This window comes from Myotis nattereri (assembly GCF_964212035.1).
Source record: "Myotis nattereri genome assembly, chromosome: 18".
Classification (NCBI taxonomy): domain Eukaryota; kingdom Metazoa; phylum Chordata; class Mammalia; order Chiroptera; family Vespertilionidae; genus Myotis; species Myotis nattereri.
In genome coordinates, this window is record NC_138093.1 from 4,662,368 (window position 1) to 4,685,921 (window position 23,554).

Consider the following 23,554-nt stretch of genomic DNA (forward strand, 5'->3'; position numbering starts at 1 on the left):
GAGAGCCCTCCCGTGGGCTCAGGAGGGGTTGGAGCTGAGCTCAGCGGATGGTAGTTCTGACTCATGAAACGACTGGTCTGATAGTAATGGCCTCGGCTCCTTAGCAAACATCCTTTCAAAGCATCCAGTCCTGATCCTGAGTCATTGTTTTTGGGGGGTTTAGGTTTTTTTGTGGTTTTTTTTAAAATTTATTGTTATTGATTTCAAAGAGGGAGGGAGAGGGAGAAATAGAAGCATCAGTGATGAGAGAGAATCATGGATCGGCTGCCTCCTGCGCACCCCCACAATCCAGGCATGTGCCCTGACCGGGAATTGAACCGTGACCTCCTAGTTCATAGGTCAGCGCTCAACCACTGAGCCACACCGCTGGGCCTGGGTCATTGTTTTTTATACTGGTGAATCTAAGAGAGAAATTACATCAACTCTTAAATGAGCAACGCTTACCATTACTTCTGGATTGGAACTAATAACTCCAGAAACGTATTTTGAGCTTAAAAACATCGGGAAAATATGTAGACGCACCCAAACATTCAAACCTTAAGTAAGATCAGAGGCACCTCGGACCCTTCTCCTTCAGCCACAACTTCTGGGCACCCCTCTTCCTTTCTCTGAGAAATTGCATAAGTAAAAATAGGAAATCAATCCATTTCTTCGCAGAGATAATGGCTCACACTTAAAACATACCCCAAAGAATCTCTCAGGGAAGACGAATGCAGCCAGTTGGTATCTGTAAATATAAATTGCAGAGCCCGGGATCCTCAAGGGAGAAATGATTCCTTTCGTGTTATCTCCTGGTTCCAGGCGCCAGCTTCCTACAGGGTCTGAATTGCTGCTGTCCCCCTGTTTGCATAAGAAGATTCTGTGGCGAAAGCAAATGGCCAGAGCTGGGCCAGCGCAGGGGCTCTCTATTTAATGTCCATTCACTGTTTGGGGAGTCATCAAGGGCTTGTCCTCATGTGGTGTGGGGTTGTGTTTTGTGGACCACGTCACGGCCGAGTGGAAGGGCAGATGTGTGGCTTGTGTGTCTGTCCGTATGACTTTCTGTTTCGACCCAATGACATGAGAGCTGACAATAACGTGCCCTGATCTCTCCTCGACGTGTGCAGATCCTTCCAAGTTTAATAGGATATGGCCGAACATTTCTTCCCTTGAGGTTTCTAACCCCAAACAAGGTAGGAGCATGTCCAATTCCTACTGATACAACAGTCCCTCCTGTGGAGGGGAAAAACCCAGATGCTAATATTTTTAGCACTAAATATGAGCATTGTCATAAGTGCCATGTCTTTGAAAGAATCGTACTTGGAAAAATTGTTCTAATATGGAGAGTGTCCCAGAAATGCTCCAGTGAGAGAGTGGGGGGAATGCGATAGGGTAGGAGCTGTAGGCACCGTGCTACACGGGACGGCAGGCCGTCCCAGGACCGGCCCAGGGTGCCGTGGCCCTCCCAGCCCAGGCCACCAACAATGAGGCCCACAGGCTTGTGAGTGGCTCAGGCATCGCTCCACTGCCTGCCTTTGCTTTTGTTCAGGAAACGGCTACATCCGTTGTATCGAGGGTCGGGGACAATTCATGTCAAGGCCGGATGGCCACCCCTAAGGAGACCAGCTTTCTCTTACAGTTGCTCTATATTGACTTATAGAAATTTAGATTCCCCCATCTCCCTCTCTCTCTCTCTCCATCTCTCCCCCGCCCCCATCAATCACGGTGCATTGCCTCTGCTGGGCCTCCCCCCGCCCCCTTGCCATCTTCTGTGAATCCACAGCCACTTCTGCCGGCCTGAGAGCCACCCGTGTTCAGTCTGCCCGAGGGCCCTCATTATGTTCTGACTTTCAACATCAAACGTAAATACATACATAAGAGAGCCTGGCAGACGGCGGCGCGATGACACGGGAGGAAACAGAACTTTTAAAAACTGGGCCGCAAGATGCCTGAGACGCAGCGGAACGTTCCTCTCGCACTAACGTCGAGGCCGTAGCTCTCCCTAGACACAAAGAGGAGTTCACCCTGCTAGGATGTGGCACTCCTGTGCCTCCTCCCTTCTCAGAAGGGAACAGGGCACGGCTGTGGTTTCCCTTCCTTCGTCCCCTGCAGGTGCTCCTTTTAAACTCGAATGAGTACAGACCCGGGGGACGTGGGGGAAGGGAGGACCCCAAATAGCTGCTACACAAAACGGCATGTTAGCAGGCTTGGGGGCGTCCACTGGGAGGGCTGCGTCACCCGACCTTGACCCGAGTGCTGAAATGGAGACCGTCCTAGCTACACGCATCACCAGTAAACAGAATTATAATCAAATGCCCCGAGTGGATCTCCTGCGTTCAGGCGTGGGAGAAATTGCGCTCCATCCCCCCGTGTTAGAGGAGCTCTGTGAGGTTCGGGCGAAGGCTAGCGGCCCTGCCCACTGAATTTCAGCCTCAACAGAGGAGGCAGGACAGGCTCTCACACTGCACCCCCCGCCCTGGTGTGGAGGTGGACGGAAGCAGCATCGTTCAGGCCCCGAGACAGCCGTGTCCTTGTTTCGCCCTGTGTCTGTGTGTCACGGGACACCAGGCTCCCAGCAGTGTCCCCGGTTCGTGCCGGCCGCCCCGCGTTAGGACGAGGGTAATGAGTTCAGGTGAATGGATCTGGGAGCAGCCCCGTGGAGTAAAGTGCTGGGACGTGAGATTTCAGCTAAAGGTGCGCTTCCCGGCGGAGGCCAGTTCTGGGCGGCCGCCATTTATCTTGTCAACATCCGCAGGGAGCATCCAGCTCTGTGCTGCTGGGGCTGTTTCCACAGCAATAACTCCCCACGAATAATCGGAAAAGAAACGGCGGGCAAACCTAGAGCAAAACGCCTGCCGTTAGCGACCGGTCTCATGGCAAAAGTAATCCATGTTGGGAAGGAGGCTCCGTTTTTGCAAGGCGGACAGGTTCAAGGTGACCCTGAGAGCCAGGTCCAGGTGCTACTGAATGGGGGACCGTGGTCACAGAGGGCTGTGATGTCTTATCAGTTCAATAGAGGTCATCTGCCCAGTGTCTGGGTAGCCTGTGGTCCCACAGAGAGAATGACATGGTGAACAGAGGCAACGATACAGCTGATTAACTTAGCAACGCAAACTACTGTTTTAAGAGAGGGACCCCGGGGAGTCCCACAGCAGCCATATTGCTCCTAGACCCGTAGTCGGCAAACTGTGGCTCGAGAGCCACATGCAGCTTTTTGGCCCCTTAAGTGTGGCTCTTCCTAAGCCTTAGGAATGCCCTAATTAGGTTAATGACAATGTACCTACCTATCTAGTTTGAGTTTAAAAAATTTGGCTCTCAAAAGAAATTTCCATCATTGTACTATTGATATTTGGCTCTGTTGACTAATGAGTTGGCCGACCACTATCCTAGACTGATCTTTGCATAACGGGATTCTTTTTTTTTTTTTTAATATATTTTATTGATTTTTTTTACAGGGAGGAAGGGAGAGGGATAGAGAGTTAGAAACATTGATGAGAGAGAAACATTGATCAGCTGCCTCTTGCACACTCCCTACTGGGGATGTGACCGCAACCAAGGTACATGCCCTTGACCAGAATCAAACCTGGGACCCTTGAGTCCACAGGCTGATGCTCTATCCACTGAGCCAAACTGGTCAGGGCCATAACGGGATTCTTGATGGGAGTGGTAGTTACTCTTGCCCCTGAAAAGAAAGCCTCTAGACTTATTTCGGACAGGGCTAGGCCATCTTCGGCCACAGATAAGACTCCCCTCTGTGAGGAAACAGGCCCCCGGGAAGGACACGCACGAGTAGCCGCCATGTACTAGTAGGGCTCCTCCCCCGTGGGTTGGTGATAAGTGGCAGCCGTGGGAATGTTGCGCGATGGTTTCTAATGTGCTGTTCATTCTTTTGAACCTGTCCAGTGGCTCCCAAAGTAGCTTTGTCAACAGTTCCTTCCGTTCAAGTTGCAAACCACAAGAGAGGTAGGAGTTCTGGGATTCATACAGTGGTCCCCTGCGCTGTGTGTTGTGAAACCTTGTCCTGTATGAATCGGGAATATCTGTGGGGTGTACCCATCAGCTTATTGGTGAGGCATGTGGCCTGACACCGAGCCATGCACCCCCTCGTCCTGGGAATGTCACCTGTAAGAGGGAGGGGGGAAAAGCTTCACTCAGAAAGTTGCTGCAAACCAACAGCGCTGCAACTTCGTTTTCCGAAAGATCCGTGTGTGACTAAGAAGCAGAGCAGCTTAGGTTCCCATGTAGCATGAGCGTGAGCGTATGAACACTGTTGTCCATTCGCACTGAAAACACGGAAACCCACGCGGTGTGAGTTTTGAGGATGCTCTTCATGAGAACAGAAGGGCAGGGGCTGTATGCGGTGCCCACTGGATGTTGTAACAAATGACACCCCTTGGGGTTTCTGCTTCCAAACCTTACTTGGAATGAATTTGAACCAACACGAGGGATGCCCGACACTGGGCATAAGCCATGGCCGTGACCCGAGAAGAACAGTCAGGCCACAGTCTTTAAGTGGGAGCCAGCAGCGTCTCCCCTGGCACTCATGGATGGCCCGTTCCAGGTGGCGTCTGTCAGTCACAGAATGGAGATTTTTCCCAGGAAACGTAGACCCCTATTCTTAGTTCGCCTTTTTCCTTCAAACGTCCCCTGTGACAGGTGTGTCTTGTCTTCCACCCTTGACTGCTGGGCATATGTGTTTCTTTTCTGAAGTGAACGCCTCTTACCCATGAATAGATGGATTAGCCACATCCAGTTTGGTTCGGCCCCACCTGGGGAAAGTGGTGAAAGTGGCCACAGTAGCTTCCCCATTCCTTAGCGAACGTAGCCAAACCCTCTTCCCGAGTTTAATCAACGCCCAGCCGGTCCTCCCGAGGCCCCTGGAGAAAGGGGGAAGCTGGTCAGAACATGGGGAGAGCAGACACGGAAGGATTGACGCCACGCCTTACGCCCCCCGCCCCCCGCGCCCATGTACTTTCACGCAGCTTTTGAGGGGCTTCCAAATGGATTGGAAACCCAGGGGATCTAACTCCTTTAGGAGCCGAGCAGCCTGGAGGCTGGGTTATCACATGTGTGTGTGTGTGTGTGTGTGTGTGTGTACACGTGTGCATGTCACAGTGTCATGGGCAGTCGTGAGGCCACGCACCTGAATTGGACCTGCGTAGACCCACGGTCAGCTGCCTGCTAAACTAATCGCTAACTCAGCTATATCTTCCCGGGTGGCCATCGTTTTTCTAAACTCTCTAATGTATCGGATATAGCCAGACTCTTAGGGAATCTGAATGGTGCGGATACATACAGACCAGAAATGTTGTCTGTTAAATCCAAAGTCTGTTAAATTGAGGTCTGCAAAATCAGGGGTTCACAGTGTTTGGGGAAGGTTAGCATGTAGATGGTGTATGAAGTCATGAAGCTGGATTACAAAACAGAAACAGCCCTCACCTGTGTGGCTCAGTGGACAGAGCATCAGCCCAAGGTCCCAGGTCCCATTCCATCAAGGGCTTGTACCTCAGTTGCAGGCTTGATCCCTGGCCCTGGTTGGGATGAGTACAGGAGGCAACCAATCGATGTGTCTCTCTCACATCCATGCTTCTCTCTTTCTGTCTCTCTCCCTTCCACTCTCTCTAAAACTCAGTGGAAAAATATATCCTCGGGGGCTGATTAACAAGCAGAACAAAAACAACCCTGGCTCTAGGGTGAGCCTGAAGAGCAAAGAGGGCCAGTGACTGCGCCCTGAGACGTGGGAGGAGACGGGCAGAAAGGCGGGGGAAACAATGGTGGGTGCGAAGGCGGAGAACAGAGAGGGAAGCCCCCTGCTCAGGGAGGGTTGCCAGGCAGCTCCGAGGACCCATGAAGAGTGATGGTCATGACCTTAAAGTGAGACTTTATCCCAAACGGTTGGATAAAACCCCCACAGTCAGCTGTTAGGTGTATAGGCACGGAGAGCTAGAGAGTTGGACATAACCAGGACCCGACTTGCCCAGGAGACGATGATTGGGGTGAGGGGGGCAGGGGATGAAAGAGTGAGAATATGTGAAAGGAAGTAATTACCAGGATGGACCATGGACTCCATTCTTGTGGAAAGGGAAGTGGGGAGATGGTAGGTCCGTGAACTGGACGATCAAAGAGTCATTGAGCTATTCCTTCAGGATCTTAAGATGCTAAAGCCTCTCAGACGAGATCAGGAATGATCATTCGTGGATTCCGTGCCCATCTTGGGAAGACTCGTTGCTGGGGAGTGATGAATTCACAGAATACTGAAAGCGAACACGGCAGTTTCAGAATTACATGTGCAGCGTCTTGCGTTTATCTAGTGTCCTCATGTTTTTCAAGTCGCTTTCCAAGGTCTTTTTCTCGTTTTACATTCTCAAGCTTACATCACAGCCAAGCAAGGCAACTTATCAAAGTCTGGGGAGAGTCTTAGAAGTGTTAAAAGAATCAAGTGTCCACTAGCCCGTTTCCTAGATTGTAAGGCATGTAAAAGATTCCCTTACCTTCTGAATAAGTTTATAATGTTGGGTGTTGAGCTTCGTAGGATTTTGTGTATCACTATATAATTACTTATATCATTTATTCTCATCAAAAGTAATGTATTCGCTTTCAAAAGAGGATCTGGAAACAAATAGTGTCATCCCAGAAATGTGTAGCATTCCTTAAATGCAAAAAATCAGTGGCAGTCATGTTTGACATATCTCGGGACATTCGTGGACTGGGTTCGAGAGTGTGGAACTCGGAAATCTACATTTTTTTCTTGGATAAACTTTGCCAGATGGAGCTCAAATGTGGTCTGGCCATGGGGCAGATGTTACCGAACCCTCAACACCCACAAAGGAACCAGGTCATGAAACTTGCCCAACTTCTTGCCTCTGCACACGACTCCTTTCCCCTGAAACGCTCATTCCCTCCTTTTTTTCCTTTTTTTATTTTTTTAATACACTCGACCTCCCCTCTAGAGGTTTCATATTAAGTCCAGTGTGAAGTCAGTTTTCCTAACTCCTCTGGAGTCTCTGCGTTTCTCCGGAGGCCGCGTGTGGCACCATGGGTGTTCTGACCCCAGCTATTCTGTGTTCTATCTGAGCACCTGCTTGTCTTGCCCACTAAAGTAGCTTCTTAACAACTGGGACCCCTATGTCGTTCCGAAAGCTCCTGGGATGAATGTATGCCTTCAAGGATGCTTTTGACACAAGCTGTTACATTAGGTGCATTGAGGACCAACTTGGGGTAGGGACCAGGGAGGACAGCGCTGAGGACCCCTGCCGGGAGGGGCAGCCCACTCCTCAGGAGGCTGGGCAGCTGGAAGAAGTCCTTGGGAATGAGATGTCAGACTTGGGTCTCCTCCCTGCTACCATGTCTCTGAGGCGTCTCCAGACCAAAAAGATTCTCCCTGTTTCAAACCCTCAACCAAGGAACGTTTTCGAGGCCTTTTAGGTTCCCTCGGAGTCAGAAATGCCACCGCAAGGAAACTGTACCTCAGGGAGATAGTGTATTGGGGCGAAGTGCTTTTGTTTCCTAGGAGAATTTCATTTGGTGACCTGTAATTCTAGCGTTACCTTTTTAACGTGGCAAGCCCTAAAACTACTAAACTTACGCAAGTACCTTCTTCCCCCACCTCCCACATTGGAGGCCCAAGGTTCCCTGTCCTCTCCGCACTCTGGGTCCCCGATCCCCGTCTCCATCCCCACCTGGCACACCTGCAGGGACCCAGACAGCCTTCCATCGGGAAGCGGCTCGCCCTCAGGAGCCTCCCCTCCTTCTTGCCTCTGGAGTCCCCACTATGCTGACCCTGTTCCTGCACCATTTCCTGTGTCCTCCTCTGCCTCGGTCCGAATTTCCTGTCATTCTGTCAGAACCGTGACCTCAGCTCTCCGTTGTCGGAACCGGCGCTCCACTGCATAAATCCATAGCATTCCGATGGGTAAAGCATGTTAATTCTTTTAAAAAAGGAGAAGGCTAGTCTCCTCCCTTCTTCCTTATTCATTTGTGATGATGCTTATTCATTTTTACTTTGGTCATCAAAGGCCATACTTCCAAAATTGTATCTAGGCCAAAAGCTTCCCTCAGCACCTCCCATAGTGCCTGGCACATGGTAGACAAACCCAAAAGGTATTGACTGAGTGCATGAAAGAATGGATGGATGGACGGGCTCAAATAGGGACTGTCTTTAGCTTCCCGGTGAGATGACATAAAAGCCAGGCATTAGTCCGAGGAGTGTTTTTAGGTGAACGAGGTTTGCAGTATCCTGGTTGACTGTCCTCTTAGATGTCCAGCGAGGTCTACCCCCATCTTTTGAGAAGACAAATTAGATCCCCATCTAGTTATCCCTCACCTTTTTTTAAGGGGCTGATTTGACAGTTGTGGCTACCAATGGGGGCTTGGTCTCCATCACTTCCTTTAAAAAGGTTGAATTAGATGAACAACCTCTTGCTTTGGTTGAGATGCAACCGAGAGAACGATCCAGTCCCTCTCCACCCTCCCCGACCTGTCCTCGTCCTCTCGGCTCCATTTCCTCATCTGGTTCTTATCCTTGTCACCCCGATGCGTCAGAGGCACCGCCAACATTTTGAGGAGACAAAGGAAAAAATCCTGGGGATACGGGAGCTGCCTGGTCTTTCTATTGTCAAAGACTTAGCTTGAAACTTGGAAGGAAAAGAAATACCAAGAACCCCTGTTTTTACACAAATAACCTCCCTGCTTTTTATACTTTCTCTACATGTTAGCAAACATGCGGGTCTGGCCTGCCGAGAGGCTCTCAGAGGCCACCTTTCCTCTTGACATTTGGGGGAAGAAAACAAAACAAAAAGAGTATCTTGTTGTCTGGATCCCTATTAAACTGGCCATGACTTCTGTGAACCCCTGAATGGGTTCCTCTCTTGACAGCATCAGTAGTGAGAGACTCTAGTCCAAGGAGCCGTGGGTGATGACAGATTCAGGCCTTAGGTCAGCGGTTCTCAACCTGTGGGTTGCGACCCCTTTGGCTGTCGAACGACCCTTTCACAGGGGTCGCCTAAGACCATCCTGCATATCAGATATTTACATTACGATTCATAACAGTAGCAACATTACAGTTATGAAGTAGCAACGAAAATAATTTTATGGTTGGGTCACTGTATTTAAAGGGCCAGAAGGTTGAGAACCACTGCTCTAGTCCAAGGAGCCGTGGGTGATGACAGATTCAGGCCTTAGGTGCTCACACGCTTCCCCACCTCTTCTGTCAGTCTGCGAAGACGGACAGGAAACGGGGCAAGGGATGCAAAGACAGCAAAGTTCCCCGTGTGCAAAAATTAAACTTTCGCATCCACGGAAGCCAAGCCTTCCCAGATATTAAAAGGTGTGCACCTGCAAATGCTTCTGTTCATCCTGTCTGCCAAGAATTGACAGCCTCCCGTCATGTTCTGAATGTCCGGCCTTTCTCTCCTGCTCGAAACAGATGCTCCCTCCATGCCCGTCACAGCCACCTGCCGTCGCCATGTGTCATGTCGCACCGCATAGATGTAATGCCATGCTTCCATCTCCTCCCCACCCCTCATTGTATCCAAGCATGTGGTGTGCGATGACTCTTCCGCTGCCGTATACACTCTGTATACATTTCTCTTCTTCCTTGCAAGACTGCGAATGCTTCGGCCACTCCAATCGATGCAGTTATATCGATCTGCTAAATACAGTCATTTGCGTGAGCTGTAAGCACAACACTAGAGGGCAGCACTGTGAGTTATGCAGGCTGGGCTACTTCCGAAATGCTTCGGCACAGCTGGACGATGAGAATGTGTGCATAGGTCAGTCCCCTTATCATTTCAGCTACTGTTCTGTGCCTTTCACGCGATGGGGAGCTATGGAAGGCAGAGAGGCTGGGGATTTGTACCATGGCTGAGCCAGAAGGAACTTTCTCGAAGGAACTTTCTCAACGGGGAAAACATCCCTGGGGTAGACTTAAAATTCACGTGTGCTGGTTGAAATCGTAGTTGGGGGAATATATGGCGAATCCTTATGTGACTGTTGCTTTAAAGATGATAATGAGCTGAAAAATGTTTCTGAGATAAAAGAATTTTCAATTTTCCTTTTGCATGAATTCTTAAAACCTGGTCATTTCAGCCTAACCTTAAAGTGAAGCTATGCATTCAGCATTCAAAATGGGGACTCATTCGAGGGGCTTGAATTATCGATGTGAGAAGTTAGGATACAACCTCTTGCACATAATCGCTAATCAACAAATGTTGGTTGATTACAAATATTGCCATTTGCAACTGAAAGCCACATGCAGTTGGTAATGTAGAAGTCTTGCCTGCCTTTTTCATCCACAGAAAAGAAATTCCATTTATTGGATTTTTCTACAGTCCCCAAAAAGAGAAGCAATTTCTCAAAATTATTCTAGATGGTTAATTCTCTTAGCTTCGTGAGCCCTGGAAAATTGAGTCCATAGGGTCGGGTCCCTGGGGCGCTGTCCCCACCCACCATGACGGTTGACCATGTCAACTGGAGAGAATCAGGGGCCTTCCCATCCAAAAAAACCCTCCTGCCTGTGCAGAGTGGGACCTGTCTTTAAGAAAGGGAGCTGATGGAGAAGTAAGAACCAATAAATGGAATTTCACGTCATCATTTTCTAGGGAGAAATGCATATATTCAAAATGGTAAAGGCTGTGTATCCGTTACCACACTAATGGGTATAACCATATAGGCAACCCATTTTAAAGGTAGAATATTTCACATAGAGACTAATTTCAACAGAATGAAGGAGCTGAAAAATGACAGATGGTCTTTTCATCAAAAAAAGGAACCCAGTCAATATGCAGTTGTGGGATTATCGCTCTCCAATTGGATTGTCAAGGACATATAGGTACTTGCCAAGTGTCTCATTTAACTAGCTGTACACCTTGTTTTGAATTCGGCTGGGCCACGTTTACATTCGACGGTGTATGTCTCCAGTATGTCCTATTTTTCAAAGCCTTCCTCACTTATTATTTGTGAATTAGTGGAGACATCACTGGACTTAGAGGCCGGAGACCTGGGTTCAAGTCCCAGTGTGCTATTTAATAGCCGTGTGCCTTAGCTGAGTCATCTGAGAACCCCTGGTCACATGGGGATCCCATGGGATGTGCAGCAAGCTCTTGGTTGAACTGTGGGCTGACTGTGAATGTGTTTTTTTACTTGATCCTCATTAACAAAGTGGGGGGGGGGGTGCGGGGAGGGGGTCAGGGGTAAGTGTTCCACTGATAATTTCCCATTTTCTAGTTGAGAAAAGTAAGGCAAGTTGACGCACATCATATGGCGTTAGCAAAGAGTCCCTTTTCTGACTTCAAAGCTTGTACACGTTCTCCCAGCCACCCTGACCCAATTAGCAAAGCTATGCTTCTTAGACTTTTACTTACAGAATTTTTTTGTTAATCTTTATTGTTGAAAGTATTACATACGTCCTCTTTTTTCCCCCATTGACCCCTTCTAGCCCACCCCCGCCCCCTGCCCCAGGCCTTCACCACCCTATTGTCTGTGTCCATGGGTTATGCATATATGCACACAAGGTCTTTGATCTCTTCCCACCCACCCCACCCCCCACCCCCGCCTTCTCTCTGAGGTTCCACAGTCTGGAATGCTTTTGGAATGAGAGCCACAATTCCACTCCAACCTTAGGAACAGAAATTCAGTTGCCTTTCTAACACTGGGGGTACAAAGACTTGGGGATATTACTAGCAACCCAAAGACATGTAGCTGTCTGAATTTTGAATGCAGAGTTCCATGTTGCTGAATGTCACCTGTAAAAATATATAAATGCCACACCATAAATATGGAAGCAAGAGAAAAGGTAAAATAAATAGCGCAGGAATGAAACCTAATTATTTCTATTTACGTACGATTACAAGATTTTATAACTTAATTTCATATTACTTGAAATAAATTAAAGAAAAAGGCCTCAAGAGAAAAGATTCTATCCCAGGGACTTTCTCATTGCCGGTAATGTTACAATGCCCCAATATGTGCTATTTGGAGTAATATTCTGTTCTGAGGAAGTGGGGCCTTTTTCCAGTCCTAAAATAATCTATGAAGGACAATCTGTGCTCCCCCTCTGATTCTAAGAGATATAGTTGTATCGTAAATCCACGCTTGATTATCCACAGACAAGAGGACAGCCCATTCCGCTTTTGTCTTTTAAAACACAAGCTGCAGATAAAATATGGAAAGTTTAAGTAGACATTTTTTTTTTATTTCTACTTTTAAAAAAAATCAAGAGCCGTTGTTTTTTGGTTTTCTGTTTCCTTTTCTGGAAAGTCTGTTCATTAAAACCCTAAACCTTTGGGGAATTGTAGAAATTAGAAATCTTTGGAGAGCACTATTTTACACTCTTCAAACCAAGGAAAGGACTTGGTGAGCACAGAGATGGGTGATGTGGGGTGCCGTCACCCACATCAGCCAGTAGCTACAGTGTCCCCCCCCACACCAGCTCCTTAACTTGTTGCCCTTTTCCTAAGGGGGGGGGGGATTATTTTTAGAGAATGAACTGAAAGGTGTGGCCAGCTGGTATCAGCAATGGTCTGTCTTTTGTCTTTAGTCCATACCTGCATATGTGCAACGAAGCAATAACATTTAGATTCCGGTTTTCCCACAGGAGCGACCAAGGGCAGGGAAATCGAGACTGAGGCTGAGGGTTGCTCCTGGGGGCCACGGGCAGCCTGTGGCTCATGGCCAAGGCCCACGGTTAGCCCTGGCGGGCACAGGACCCTTCTCACTATTCCCCACACTCAGCTCCCCACAGGGCTTAAGGCAGGACTGAGGATTGAATTTGAGAGGCTACACCACAAGGAACTGAGGGCTCATGTTTACAGAAAGCACTCATGGAAACGAATGGGTATCTACCCAGCGCCTTTGCACAGAATCAGGCGGTAATCTCACAAAAATGTGAACTTCATCTAAATCTTCCCTAAATATTTTTTTAAACGGCGCTTTAACAGCTGGCCGTCAAATCCACTGGGGAACAGCCCATAATCTCTGACCAAATACGGACTCTGCTGAAATAGCTGTACACCGCTGGCATCATTTTATAATCCGGCAAATGTAAACTGCAGGCGGATCCATGTTGCCGCAGTGATCGCTGCTTTGGGATCGCTGGTGAATTTACCGGTTTTCACACAAATTCCAAATTCCAATTTCACAGCCATGTCTCCAGAGATGCATGGCATCGCCCTGTATGACGCAGCAATTACGTGGAGAGGGCAGCCTTGCATGCCTCTGTCTCATAGACACTCCAGCAGGAAGCTAGCGGATGCCTGGTGTGTGACGTTGGGTAGTCACTGCCAGGGCCCAGCCGTTGCTACTAAACGTAGCTCAGCTGATATTGGATTATTTTTTATTCCCCTTGAAACGCAAGTTCAAGTCATCAGCGGTCCCTTCTGTAGAGCAAAGCAAACGCAAGACACTTTGAACCTATCAATCAATTGCAATGTAACTATGGAATCAAACCTCCCAACATGTTTCATGGTGTTTTTCAGTCTAGCAGTGCTGCCTATTCTTCCTAGTTTCATAGAAGAAAAAAAGTTCTCCAAGGCCATCCTCCTCAGCCCAGCACCTACCGTACAGCATAGCCCCATCAATAATATACTTTTAAACCCAGTATTTGAGTGGAAGGTGGAGGGTAGCCCCACCTCTTCTTGTTAAAGTTCTCATGACTGTTCGAGTAAGTTCATTACACCTACACCGCTTCCTAAGACAACCACTGGCATATTCCGTGGTTTAGACGTTTCACATTTTTGAGGGAGAAATAAAACAACTTTGTTTACATATTTTTGCATCTAAAACCTTATAATAATCAATTTTTTAAAGTATATTTTGATTTTTTTACAGAGAGGAAGGGAGAAGGCGAGTGATAAAGAGTTAGAAACATCGATGAGAGAGAAACATCGATTCAGCTGCCTTTTGCACACTCCCTACTGGGGATGTGCCCGCAACCAAGGTACATGCCCTTGACCGGAATCAAACCTGCGACCCTTCAGTCCGCAGGCCGATGCTCTATCCACTCAGCCAAACTGGTCAGGGCATAATAATCAATTTTTATGGGCTAATTGACTAGGGTAGTATGTGAATTCATGTTGGCCAAAGAAAATTCTACCACCTGGCTAACAAAACATTGGTGGTTTATTGTCAATGTATACACATTAAACAGTAAAAAACATCTTACAGTTTGGAGATAGGTGCATACTTATACATATGCACAGTAAAACATCTTAAAGCCGTAACAGAATTACTATTTTAAAAATTTTTAAACAACAACCCCCTACACACACACATTAAAATAGGAAATGCCAATTAAAAATAAAACTGGTTATTAAGGACAAACCACGCCAGCCAAGGAGAGAGCATTTTAGAGTTAACCTCGCTTTATTTTTACCTCTGTATACCTATTTGTCTTCTACATGTTTGCAGCAGCAGAATGCTGAACTAGAAAGAGGAAAAAAAAATGATTTAATCACCACGAAATAAATCACAGTTCTAAGGCCTTCCACATTTTTTGAAGAAATTAGCTAATGAGTTCCCATGACAGAAAGAGTGAGATTGGGCCTCTGGCCCGCTGTGGTGTTAAACCCTGAGTCTCCATGGCTAACGGGTGCTCAACCGGGTGATACTAAACGGATTCCCAGGGCGGCTCATGGGCGGCTGTTTGGTTATGTGCTTGGTATGATTTTACTTGGGGTTTGTTGGTTTTTTTTAACAAGAAAACCTCTTCATGGGCCCCTTGTTATGGAGGAGCCCAAGAACCTGCCCACGATCCCACGGTGGGGTGATAAGCGAAGAAACTTTGTCCCCCAAACTCCACACGCCGCCAACCAGCTGGTCCTGAAACCTCTCGGGCCAGTGGTAGCCCGAGGCCAAGCAGTGCTCGGGCCGTAAAAACACCCCCACGAGGCTGTGGGCCGAGTCAGGAAAACGGCCCGTTTCTGTTTATTACGCACAGTTCAGACAGTCTAGTGAGGAAAGTCTCAAACGTAGAAAGTTACGTGGGATCTCGGCATTTCTTTTCCTTTCCTGAGTGTGCATCTCAGCGGCATAAGCGCCTCACTAGCCTCCCAGATCAGTCCCTACAGGGTGTCCATCCCGAGTCATAAGGGAAAACTGCCTGTGAGTGAGCCAAGTGCATCCGTATTGCACTGTACACGTGTCCGGCGGTTCTCGGACCCGAAGCGTCACAGGTCAGCCCATTTGAATCATTTCAGCAGCTTTGGCCCTGATGGTGGATGACGGAGCCTCGCTGGCCACCCTGCTGGTGGCGTTCATGCGACCGTGTGAGAGGCCCCACCGATGGCCTCTCCATCAGGCCCCGTGGGCGGTGGGGCGCGCGATGCCTTATCTCCCTGGAAGGTTTCGGTTGATTTCCTCCCGTGTCATGAAAACAATATCCTGGGAGGCCGGGCAGGTAAATCGATGGGCCTGCCGCGGCCGCCTATGCCAGAGCGTTTCATTAGTGGCATCCGTCCCGAGGAAGCGAGGCGCTGGTGGCCGTGGGCGCGGGTGTTGGCACCCTCCGGCCCGGGGCCTGCTCTCCAGCCTGTGTGTTGTCTCCTTTCTGCAGAGTGTTATTGTAACCCCTTGGGCTCAGTCCATGAGCGCTGTAATGGCTCGGGATTCTGTGAGTGTAAGGCGGGAGCCACGGGGCCTAAATGTGATGAGTGTCTGCCGGGCAATTCCTGGCACGCCGGCTGTCGACGTAAGTAACTGGGGCGCTGCCCTCGCCCGCTGCAGCATGGCCCCCCTGCTTGCCTGGCCGGCCGTGCAGCGCTCAGAGCAGAAAAACGCCCAGCCCGACCCCTGGCAAGCCTGGAAAGCTACCTGAGCCTTCCCGCCACCCAGCGAGTTCTGATTGGCACTAGTGTTGGAGACGGATTTCAAGAATGCCTTTGCTTCCGAACCAAATGCCATTTTCTTTTATTGTTTTTATTATGTTTGGTTAATCCTCACAGAGGATGTTTTTTCCCTTGAGTTTGAGAGAGAGTGGAAGGGATGGAGGGAGGGGGGAAGAGGGTGGGAGGAGAGAGAAACATAGATGTGAGACACACACATGGATTGGTTGCTTCCTGCAGGAGTCCGGACCAGGGCCAGCGATCAAACCTGCAACTCAAGTGCATGCCCTTGACCAGGAATCAAACCTGAGACCCTTTCGTGTGTGGGCAGACGCTCTAACCACTGAGTGACACCAGCCAGGACCCAAATGCCATTTTCCTAACAAGTTCTAGAAGTAGCTATCTTATCCATTCTTTAAAGTCGGGATATTTTACAGAGTCTGCTTTGGGAAAGACGTGGGTTTTTTTTTTTTTCTCTGTCATTCCTTGTCCTACTCGCTTTTCTTTCTTCCTGTTCTTCTTCACCCACTGTGATGAAGAATGGAAGCCTGTTTATCACCTGTTATATTCGCGGAATAGACGTTCCTTTCTTAGGTTGCATTTAGAAGCATTAAATATCCATGTTTCTCTTTTAAAATAATAAAGTAAAAGCTACCTAATGCCACGCTCTATGGCGAGGAGGGAGAGCAGTTCATCAGCTGCCCAGCGGGTGTCTTTGAGGCCCGGCTCCGGCCCCTCTGATGGCTAGAGCCACTCACATTGAAATATCGTACGCGGACCCATGTACCTGGCCAGACCGTAAATTCAGTGGCACAACAGGGACCCAGCCAGGAAGCCCTCACCGCAAAACGAGGGCTGGTGTGTCTGTGGTTCGTATATTTCTTGAGCCAGAAGGGACCTTGGAGCCCCAGAGTCCATAAATTAAATGGTATCTACATCTCTATCGCTACCCTGGCTATCATTCCCATCACTGAATCTTAACCAGAAACCTAACGGCAGTCCATCTAAGGGGCATGTAAACGCCAGGGGAGGATAAATGGCAAAAATCAATGCTGATGTTACGCCTCTGAGGTTGGGCACCATTCAGGGAGCCCTGGACGGATGCCGGGGTCGCGCGGTCCAGCCTCAACGCTCGGAGGGTCAGCAGGCCTTCTGAAAACCTTGTCAGGGGAGGTGGCACGTCGTGTGGGGTGTCTGGGGAATGCGAATTTCAAAATCTGAGCAGAAGCCTCCTGGCGTCCTGCGTAACCTTCTCTGCTTTTTAGTTCTGCACCAACTCTGCACCCATCTATACCGGGCCGGCCAGCTGGCTTTACGAGGCACCAGGCAAATCCCCAGCCCAGTAGAAAATCGTGCAAACCAGATAGGTAACCTTCCATGGTTTGTTATCCACCTTAAAAAATTTAAGAAAATAAATGTAAGTTGATTCTAACAACTCACCGTACCCGGAATGTCTGAAATGGTATCATTGCAACACATAATGAGCATTAAAATGATCAAGGAGACGGTTTACATTTTCCCTCAGGCTCTGCAGTCAGACGTGGGTTTTGTGCTTAAACAGAACAGCTCAATTAGGACTGGCCATATTGCGAGGCGGAATGGCCACATATGTCTACCATATTGGACCGTGCGGCTCTAGAGGGTTCTTTGCTTGCTTGGCACTTGGAAAAAAAATGTCAGCACGCAGGGCCTGTCTGAGCCCGTGGCACCAGGGCTGTGCGGAAGGTGTGGCTGGCTCCTCGCGGAATTGAAGTTGCCTGTAAGGTGCAGGTCTCCGTAATGCAAGGCCGGGGTGGAATGTTCCACCACTCTAATGTCACGAGCGTCAGGAAGTGGGCCGTGAGTCGGTCAAGGTTAGGTGGATCCAGGAGCCAGAGGGCCAGCATCTGGAGCATGGCATTAGCAGGCAGTCCAGCCCTGGCCGGGTGGCTCAGTGGGTTAGAGCGTCATCCCCTCCACCGAAAAGGTTGTTGCTGTGGGCTCGATCCCCAGTCAGGATGCCTACGGGAGGCAACCGATTGGTGGTTCTCTCCCTCCCTCCCTCCCTGTCTCTCTTCCCTCCACCACCACGCATTCTTCTGCTTGCCCTGAGTTGAACCCATCCTTGCGTTAGCCTCATTGTCAATGGCAGTGATATTAACCTGACAAGAGGAAACCCACACCAAGAAGAGACAGTGGGAGAGCAGGGCTCACAGTGGCCTTGGCAGCAAGGAGCGGCCCTTTAGGTGGGCAGTGCCAGGTGAGGAGGGAACAGGACACGGAGCTGAGGCCCCCTAGAGGAGCCATGTGGAACAGCAGTCAGAAAGGACTGGATCTTGCCAGTTACTGACACCATCGTTTATATCTATGATAGTGAGTGTATGCATAGGCTTTGGAGTGATATGGACCTGGGTTTGAATCTCCTCTCCGCCCCTTACCACCTTCAAGACTTAGGGGAAATTACTTGGACTCTCTAAGCACAGTTTTCATCTAAAAATGGCGGTAACACTAGGCCCTAACACATGATAATCGTGAAGATTCAAGGAAAATGATGAATGTGGCCCTGGGGTAGATGGTCAGCACTCGGTTATTAATTAGTTCCAAGCACAGGTTGCTGTGTGAGTGCACTAGGCAAGAAGTCATGTCTTAAGTTTATTATACACGATGGGAGTGCGGAACGTGCAGCAAGACTGGCTACTAGAAGTATCAAACTGTTGACTAGGTGACTCTGAAAAGCTCTTGATTAGCCCTGGCTGGGTGGCTCGGTTGGTTGGAGCATCACCCGTACACCAACAGGTTCGATTCCTGATTCCCGGTCAGGGCACATACCTAGGTTGCCGGTTCGATCCCTGGTCCAGGTGTGTATGGAGGTAACTGATGGATGTTTCTCTCTCACATTGATATCTCTCTCTCTCTCCCTCTCTCTCTCTCTCTCTCACCCTCCCTCCCTCCTTTCCACTGTCTTTAAAAATCAATGGAAATCAGTGGAAAAAATATCCTCGGGTGAGGATTAACAACAACAAAAAAGTCCTTGGGAGCAGCAGGCTGTGATGGAGGGGGGTCCGGTCTCCGAGGAGGGGTGTCCATAGAGAGCTGAGCAGGCCGGTGAGCACAGGACTTGGCCTGTGGCACATGTGAGCGGGGTTTGAAGGGCTATTATGTAACGAGTGGACGTGTTGGCTCAGGAAGAGGGAGGGGGACCCGTGGGCACATGGAGCTGCGCAGGTTGCGGCCTCCCCAGCTGCTGGAGAGCCGCCATCGGCTGCCTTGGGGAGTGAGAGGTCCCCAGACTCTGGGAAAGTTCCAGCAGAAGCCGGACGGGCTGCTAGGAGGGATGCTTTCAGGAAAGGCACGGCTTCAATGCAAGTCAAGTGAAAGACCCCAGGGCCTCACCCGCCCTCCCTCTGACCTTCAGCCCAGGAGGCCAGGGGAGGGCAGTGAGGTTTTGTGTAATGACCTGGAGCCCAGGAGACCAGGGGTGGGCGGTGAGGTTTTGTGTAATGACCTTCAGCCCAGGAGGCCAGGGGAGGGCAGTGAGGTTTTGTGCAGGAGCCACAGCTGGGCCCTTGGCGCTCTTCTCTCCGATCTCTCCTGACCACCAGGACTCCCGTCTGTCTCACTGGCCAGGTTCTCAGTCCCCACTGGTTTCCATTTCGGATCCCTCCACCTCCTTTCCTCTCAGAGTCATTCCCACCATGGCTCCCGGGCCATGATGGTTCAGGAAGCTCTTTCCTCCCCCGCCCCCCCCTCCCCGCCCCCCCGCCAATGAAGTTACCTCCCATGCACCCAACAACTTGTGATCATTGGCGCTCCCAACCACCTCTCTGAGGTGAAGGTGGCACCTCCTGGCGCCTCCCTGTGATTTCTCACTCCCTCTGCCGCGTGGTCTGAAAGCCTCCAGCTCCCATTTCACCCGTTGACCTCACAGGCTGAGTCCACTGACAGGCGCGTCACGTCACTTAGACAAGGCCGTCTGTGTGGCATCAGGTCCTTCATTGGGCCTGCTCACCTCTCTTGTCGCTGAAGCCACGGACACCACTGAATCAGAGCTTTTCATTGCCTTTCCAGCACCGTGGGCTGGGTCTCCTGCCCCTTCCTGAGCCTCAGCCCCAACAGGGAGTGCTGGGAAGGGCGCTGAGTCACTGTGGCTCGGCTCCTAACGGGGAGGAGGCGCTCTCTAAACAGACCCACGGGAGCCTCCAGGGGAAGGAAAATGTTAGGGAGGCCGAAGCTAGGAAGCGGTCATTTGTAGGCACCACACAGGCTGGGGAGTCCTCCTGGGGGTGGAAGGAGGGGGGAGGGGAGGAGAGGCTCATTTGATGACCTGGAAGAGGGAACCCCAGGCTGGCTCCCGCTGTGAAATTCCTCCTGATTTGTCAGGATGAGGCCACACCCCTCTGTCATGCTAAAAGCTGTCCCTTGGGTAGTGACATTCTTTTTTTATTTTTATTGATTTCAGAGAGGAAGGGAGAGGGAGAGCTAGAAACATCAATGATGAGAGAGAATCATGAATGGGCTGCCTCCTGCAGGCCTCCCACTGGGGATTGAGCCCACAACCCGGGCATGTGCCCCGACCGGGAATCAAACCATGACCTCCTGGTTCATAGATGGACATTCAGCCACTGAGCCACGCCGGCCGGCTTCCCTCTGTTCTTAACGCCACTTTAACTTGGGATCAAGAGCAGAAGCCCACGACCTCTAATGCTTCCCCGACCCGATGCCCCGGGCGCCGGTGGGCTTACACGGAGGCTGTGAAAGGGGCTTCAACGCTTCCCATCCTCATGGCCCACCCGGAGGAGCCACAGGAAGCAGAGGCTGCTGGGGCAGCTCGAGAGGAAAGAGTTGTTCAGAGCGCCCCGCACAGTAGGACCAGATCCTGAATGTGTTCAAAACCCCAGGCTCTGAACCGCTGATGCTGTGACTAGGACAGACCTAGAGGGAGCTGGGCTCCGACCCTGGGGGCACCTCTTCGTAGGTGCTTGGCAATCCAGGCTAACTTTCCCGTTTACTAGGGGGGAATATTGAGAAGGACAAATACGCCCGAATCTACCATTTCACACCACAGGACCCTCCACGCTTAACAGGGAAAGGTGTGTGAGATGCCAGAGCTCGTGGAGAAACGCAGGCTGAGTTCTACCTGCTATTGGCCCAGAGTGGAAGCAGCAGGGAGGACTCGCTGAGGGTCAGACCATCAGGAGGCCACGTGGACATCCAACACCTGACGTTCCTTCCTTCCTTGAGGCAGAGCATGAGTGGAGGTGCCCTGGAGCCATTCCTTACCTGCTAGTGAGGGTGTGTGTGTGTGTGTGTGTGTGTATGAATGAGAGAGAGAGAGAGTCTCAGACTCTTCTAACGGCATATATAATGTCTAAGTACGCAAACCAGCTCAACTGCTAAAGGGCCAGGCACTTGAAACTTGTAGGAGAATTTTGAATCCGGGGAAGGGCCAGTCCTCCGTCGCCATCACAGCAGGATTCTGGGGTAGAGGAGCCTCAGGTGAGCCCGATGGGAGGGCACCTGGGAACTAAAGTCTAGTGAAGCCGGGGCCCCTGTTTCCGGGGTGGCGGCTACCGCCTTCCCAAGGACTGTGGCCCTGGCCACCTTGGTTGGTCTTCTCTCTGCACCTCCTCCCGGGAAACCCCAGGCGGGGCCTGACGTGCTAAGGCTCCTTGTCGGTCTGAATTCTGTGTACATGCCTGTTTCAGAGGAAATCCACTGGGTGCAGTTCACCTCCATGGCTGGGTGTTTGTTTATGCAGGTCGGGGCCCTGCAGGAATGGACAACTGAAGGTAGACTCCATGTCTTTAAAAATAGATACCAATGATCTGACCTGTGTGCATATGAACACATTTCTGAGGAATAATAATCATTTTTCAAACCATAAACAGTTCTTTATGGTGCATTTGCCATTGTGTCAGGAATGTAAATAAATGCACCATCTTATTTCCCAAGCGAGGTAAGATTATTCTCCTCGCTCTATAGGTGGGAAACCGGAGGTTTCAATTGGGTAGCCCCAGCTCCAGTAGGGAGAAGTGGCGAACGAGCATCAGTGAGTATTAATGGCTCGTGGAGTTCGCGGTGGCAGGTTACAGGATGCTGTCGTTTCCGCTTTGCTGATGGCGACAGAGGCTTTGGTGATTGATCCCAGGGGCGGGCAAGCTTCTCCTGTGAAGGGACAGATAGGATTATCTGAGGCTCCGCGGACCATGTAATCTCTGTCCCGGCTGCTCACCTCTGTCAGCTGCTGGGCCTGAACCCGTGGACGACACAAGAATGGACGGGTGTGGTCTGTGTTCCAGTAACATCTTTTGAAAATTTGAGTTTCATCCAATTTTCGCATGCCATGAAATCTTTTTCTTTAGATTTTGTTTCAGTCACTTAAAAATGTAGAAAGGCTGGGATTGGCCTGCATGTCATAGCCTGATTTATTTCAAACTCACGCAGCAGTTAGAAATGAAGAAACAGGACCTTTCAGTAAAGGGGAGAGGATGAGAAGCAGGAGGCAGAAGAGAACATTTAAAAAAACAAACATACATATTTTAGTCCCGCCAGCGTGACTCAGTGGTCGAGCATCAGCCTATGAACCAAGAGGTCACGATTCAATTCCAGATCTGGGCACATGCCTAGGTTGATTCTCTCTTATCATTGATGTTTCTATCTCTCTCTCCCTCTCCCTTCCTCCCTGAAATCAATGAAAATATATTAAAAAAATAAAATTAAAACAAAAACCGTCCATTTCATTGAAGCGTGCCCTGTCTGGCCCTGGGTACCACAGGGCATGTGTCTAATTCCTATGTACCAGGCCCTCATTCACATTAAGAAAAGAGTTAGGATTTCCAGAAACATGGAGGCTTTGACCGTATAATTTCCAGGGCGAGACCATAGTCGGTGCCAACCATTTAAAGGCGCCCGAGCCGGCCAAGTCAATTTACATCAATTTGGGACAATCATCCGCTAATGGAAGAGCCGTGAGGCTGCCACCGTGCAGTCCGGCTGCTCAGGCTGGTGAGGAGTCATCCGTCTCCGTGAGCAGAACAGCCTGTCACCTCGAATATCAGCAAAAAGCTCTACAGAGAGAGAATTACAGTAACATCAGGCGGCCACGCCGAGGGCACAGGGGAAAAACAGACCCTGTTGAGAATGTATTTCTTACCCTTGCCTTTGATATCAGAGGTAATTATTCTGAATCAGGGGCAGGCCCGGGCTTTGAACCCATGTCTTTTCTGTCCCGATGCCCTTTTGAGTGCAACTAAGCCTATTTGAACCCCGGAAATTCTGGGTCGTGTGGCTCTGCCCAACAGGAATAGAATGTCATGGCCCAGCTCTACGTAAGTGGCATCTGCTTTTCGTCCCATCTTTGTCGACTTCTCTATTTTTTAAAAATATTTTTTTATTGATTTCAGAGAGGAAGGGAGAAGGGGGAGAGAGTTAGAAGCATCAATGATGAGAGAGAACCACTGACCAGCTGCCTCCTGCACACCCCCTACTGGGATCGAGCCCACCACCCGGGCATGTGCCCTGACAAGGAATCGAACTGTGACCTCCTGGTTCATAGGTCAATCACTGAGCCACGCCAATTGGGCAAGTTCTCTATTTTTAAAAAAGGATAGTTAACCTTCAGTTATCCATCGCTGCCAGTGGGGAGAAGAGGCTGGCATTAAATACTCAGCAACTGGTGTGAATTCATTAAAATTGGATTTCATCTGAAACAGGCACATACACAGAAATTCACGCAGTTCATCTGCTCTGCGTCCAACCTCAATCCCAACTCATCACTGTAG

At 49.8% G+C, this 23,554-nt stretch overlaps 1 protein-coding gene across 2 annotated transcripts in view; it reads left to right on the plus strand.

The window, feature by feature from the left end:
- The window catches only part of NTNG1 (netrin G1), a 221,697-nt gene that overhangs the window by 173,891 nt on the left and 24,252 nt on the right, over window positions 1-23,554 (plus strand). Inside the window, exons 6-9 of one of the 2 annotated variants that reach the window (XM_081113012.1) lie at window positions 1,107-1,172; window positions 3,883-3,942; window positions 9,582-9,749; window positions 15,527-15,661. The exons of the other annotated variant lie outside the window; for it this stretch is intronic. Coding sequence (XP_080969138.1) covers window positions 1,107-1,172; window positions 3,883-3,942; window positions 9,582-9,749; window positions 15,527-15,661 — 429 coding nt within the window. The remainder of the gene's footprint in view (window positions 1-1,106; window positions 1,173-3,882; window positions 3,943-9,581; window positions 9,750-15,526; window positions 15,662-23,554) is intronic. 2 annotated transcript variants of the gene reach the window in all.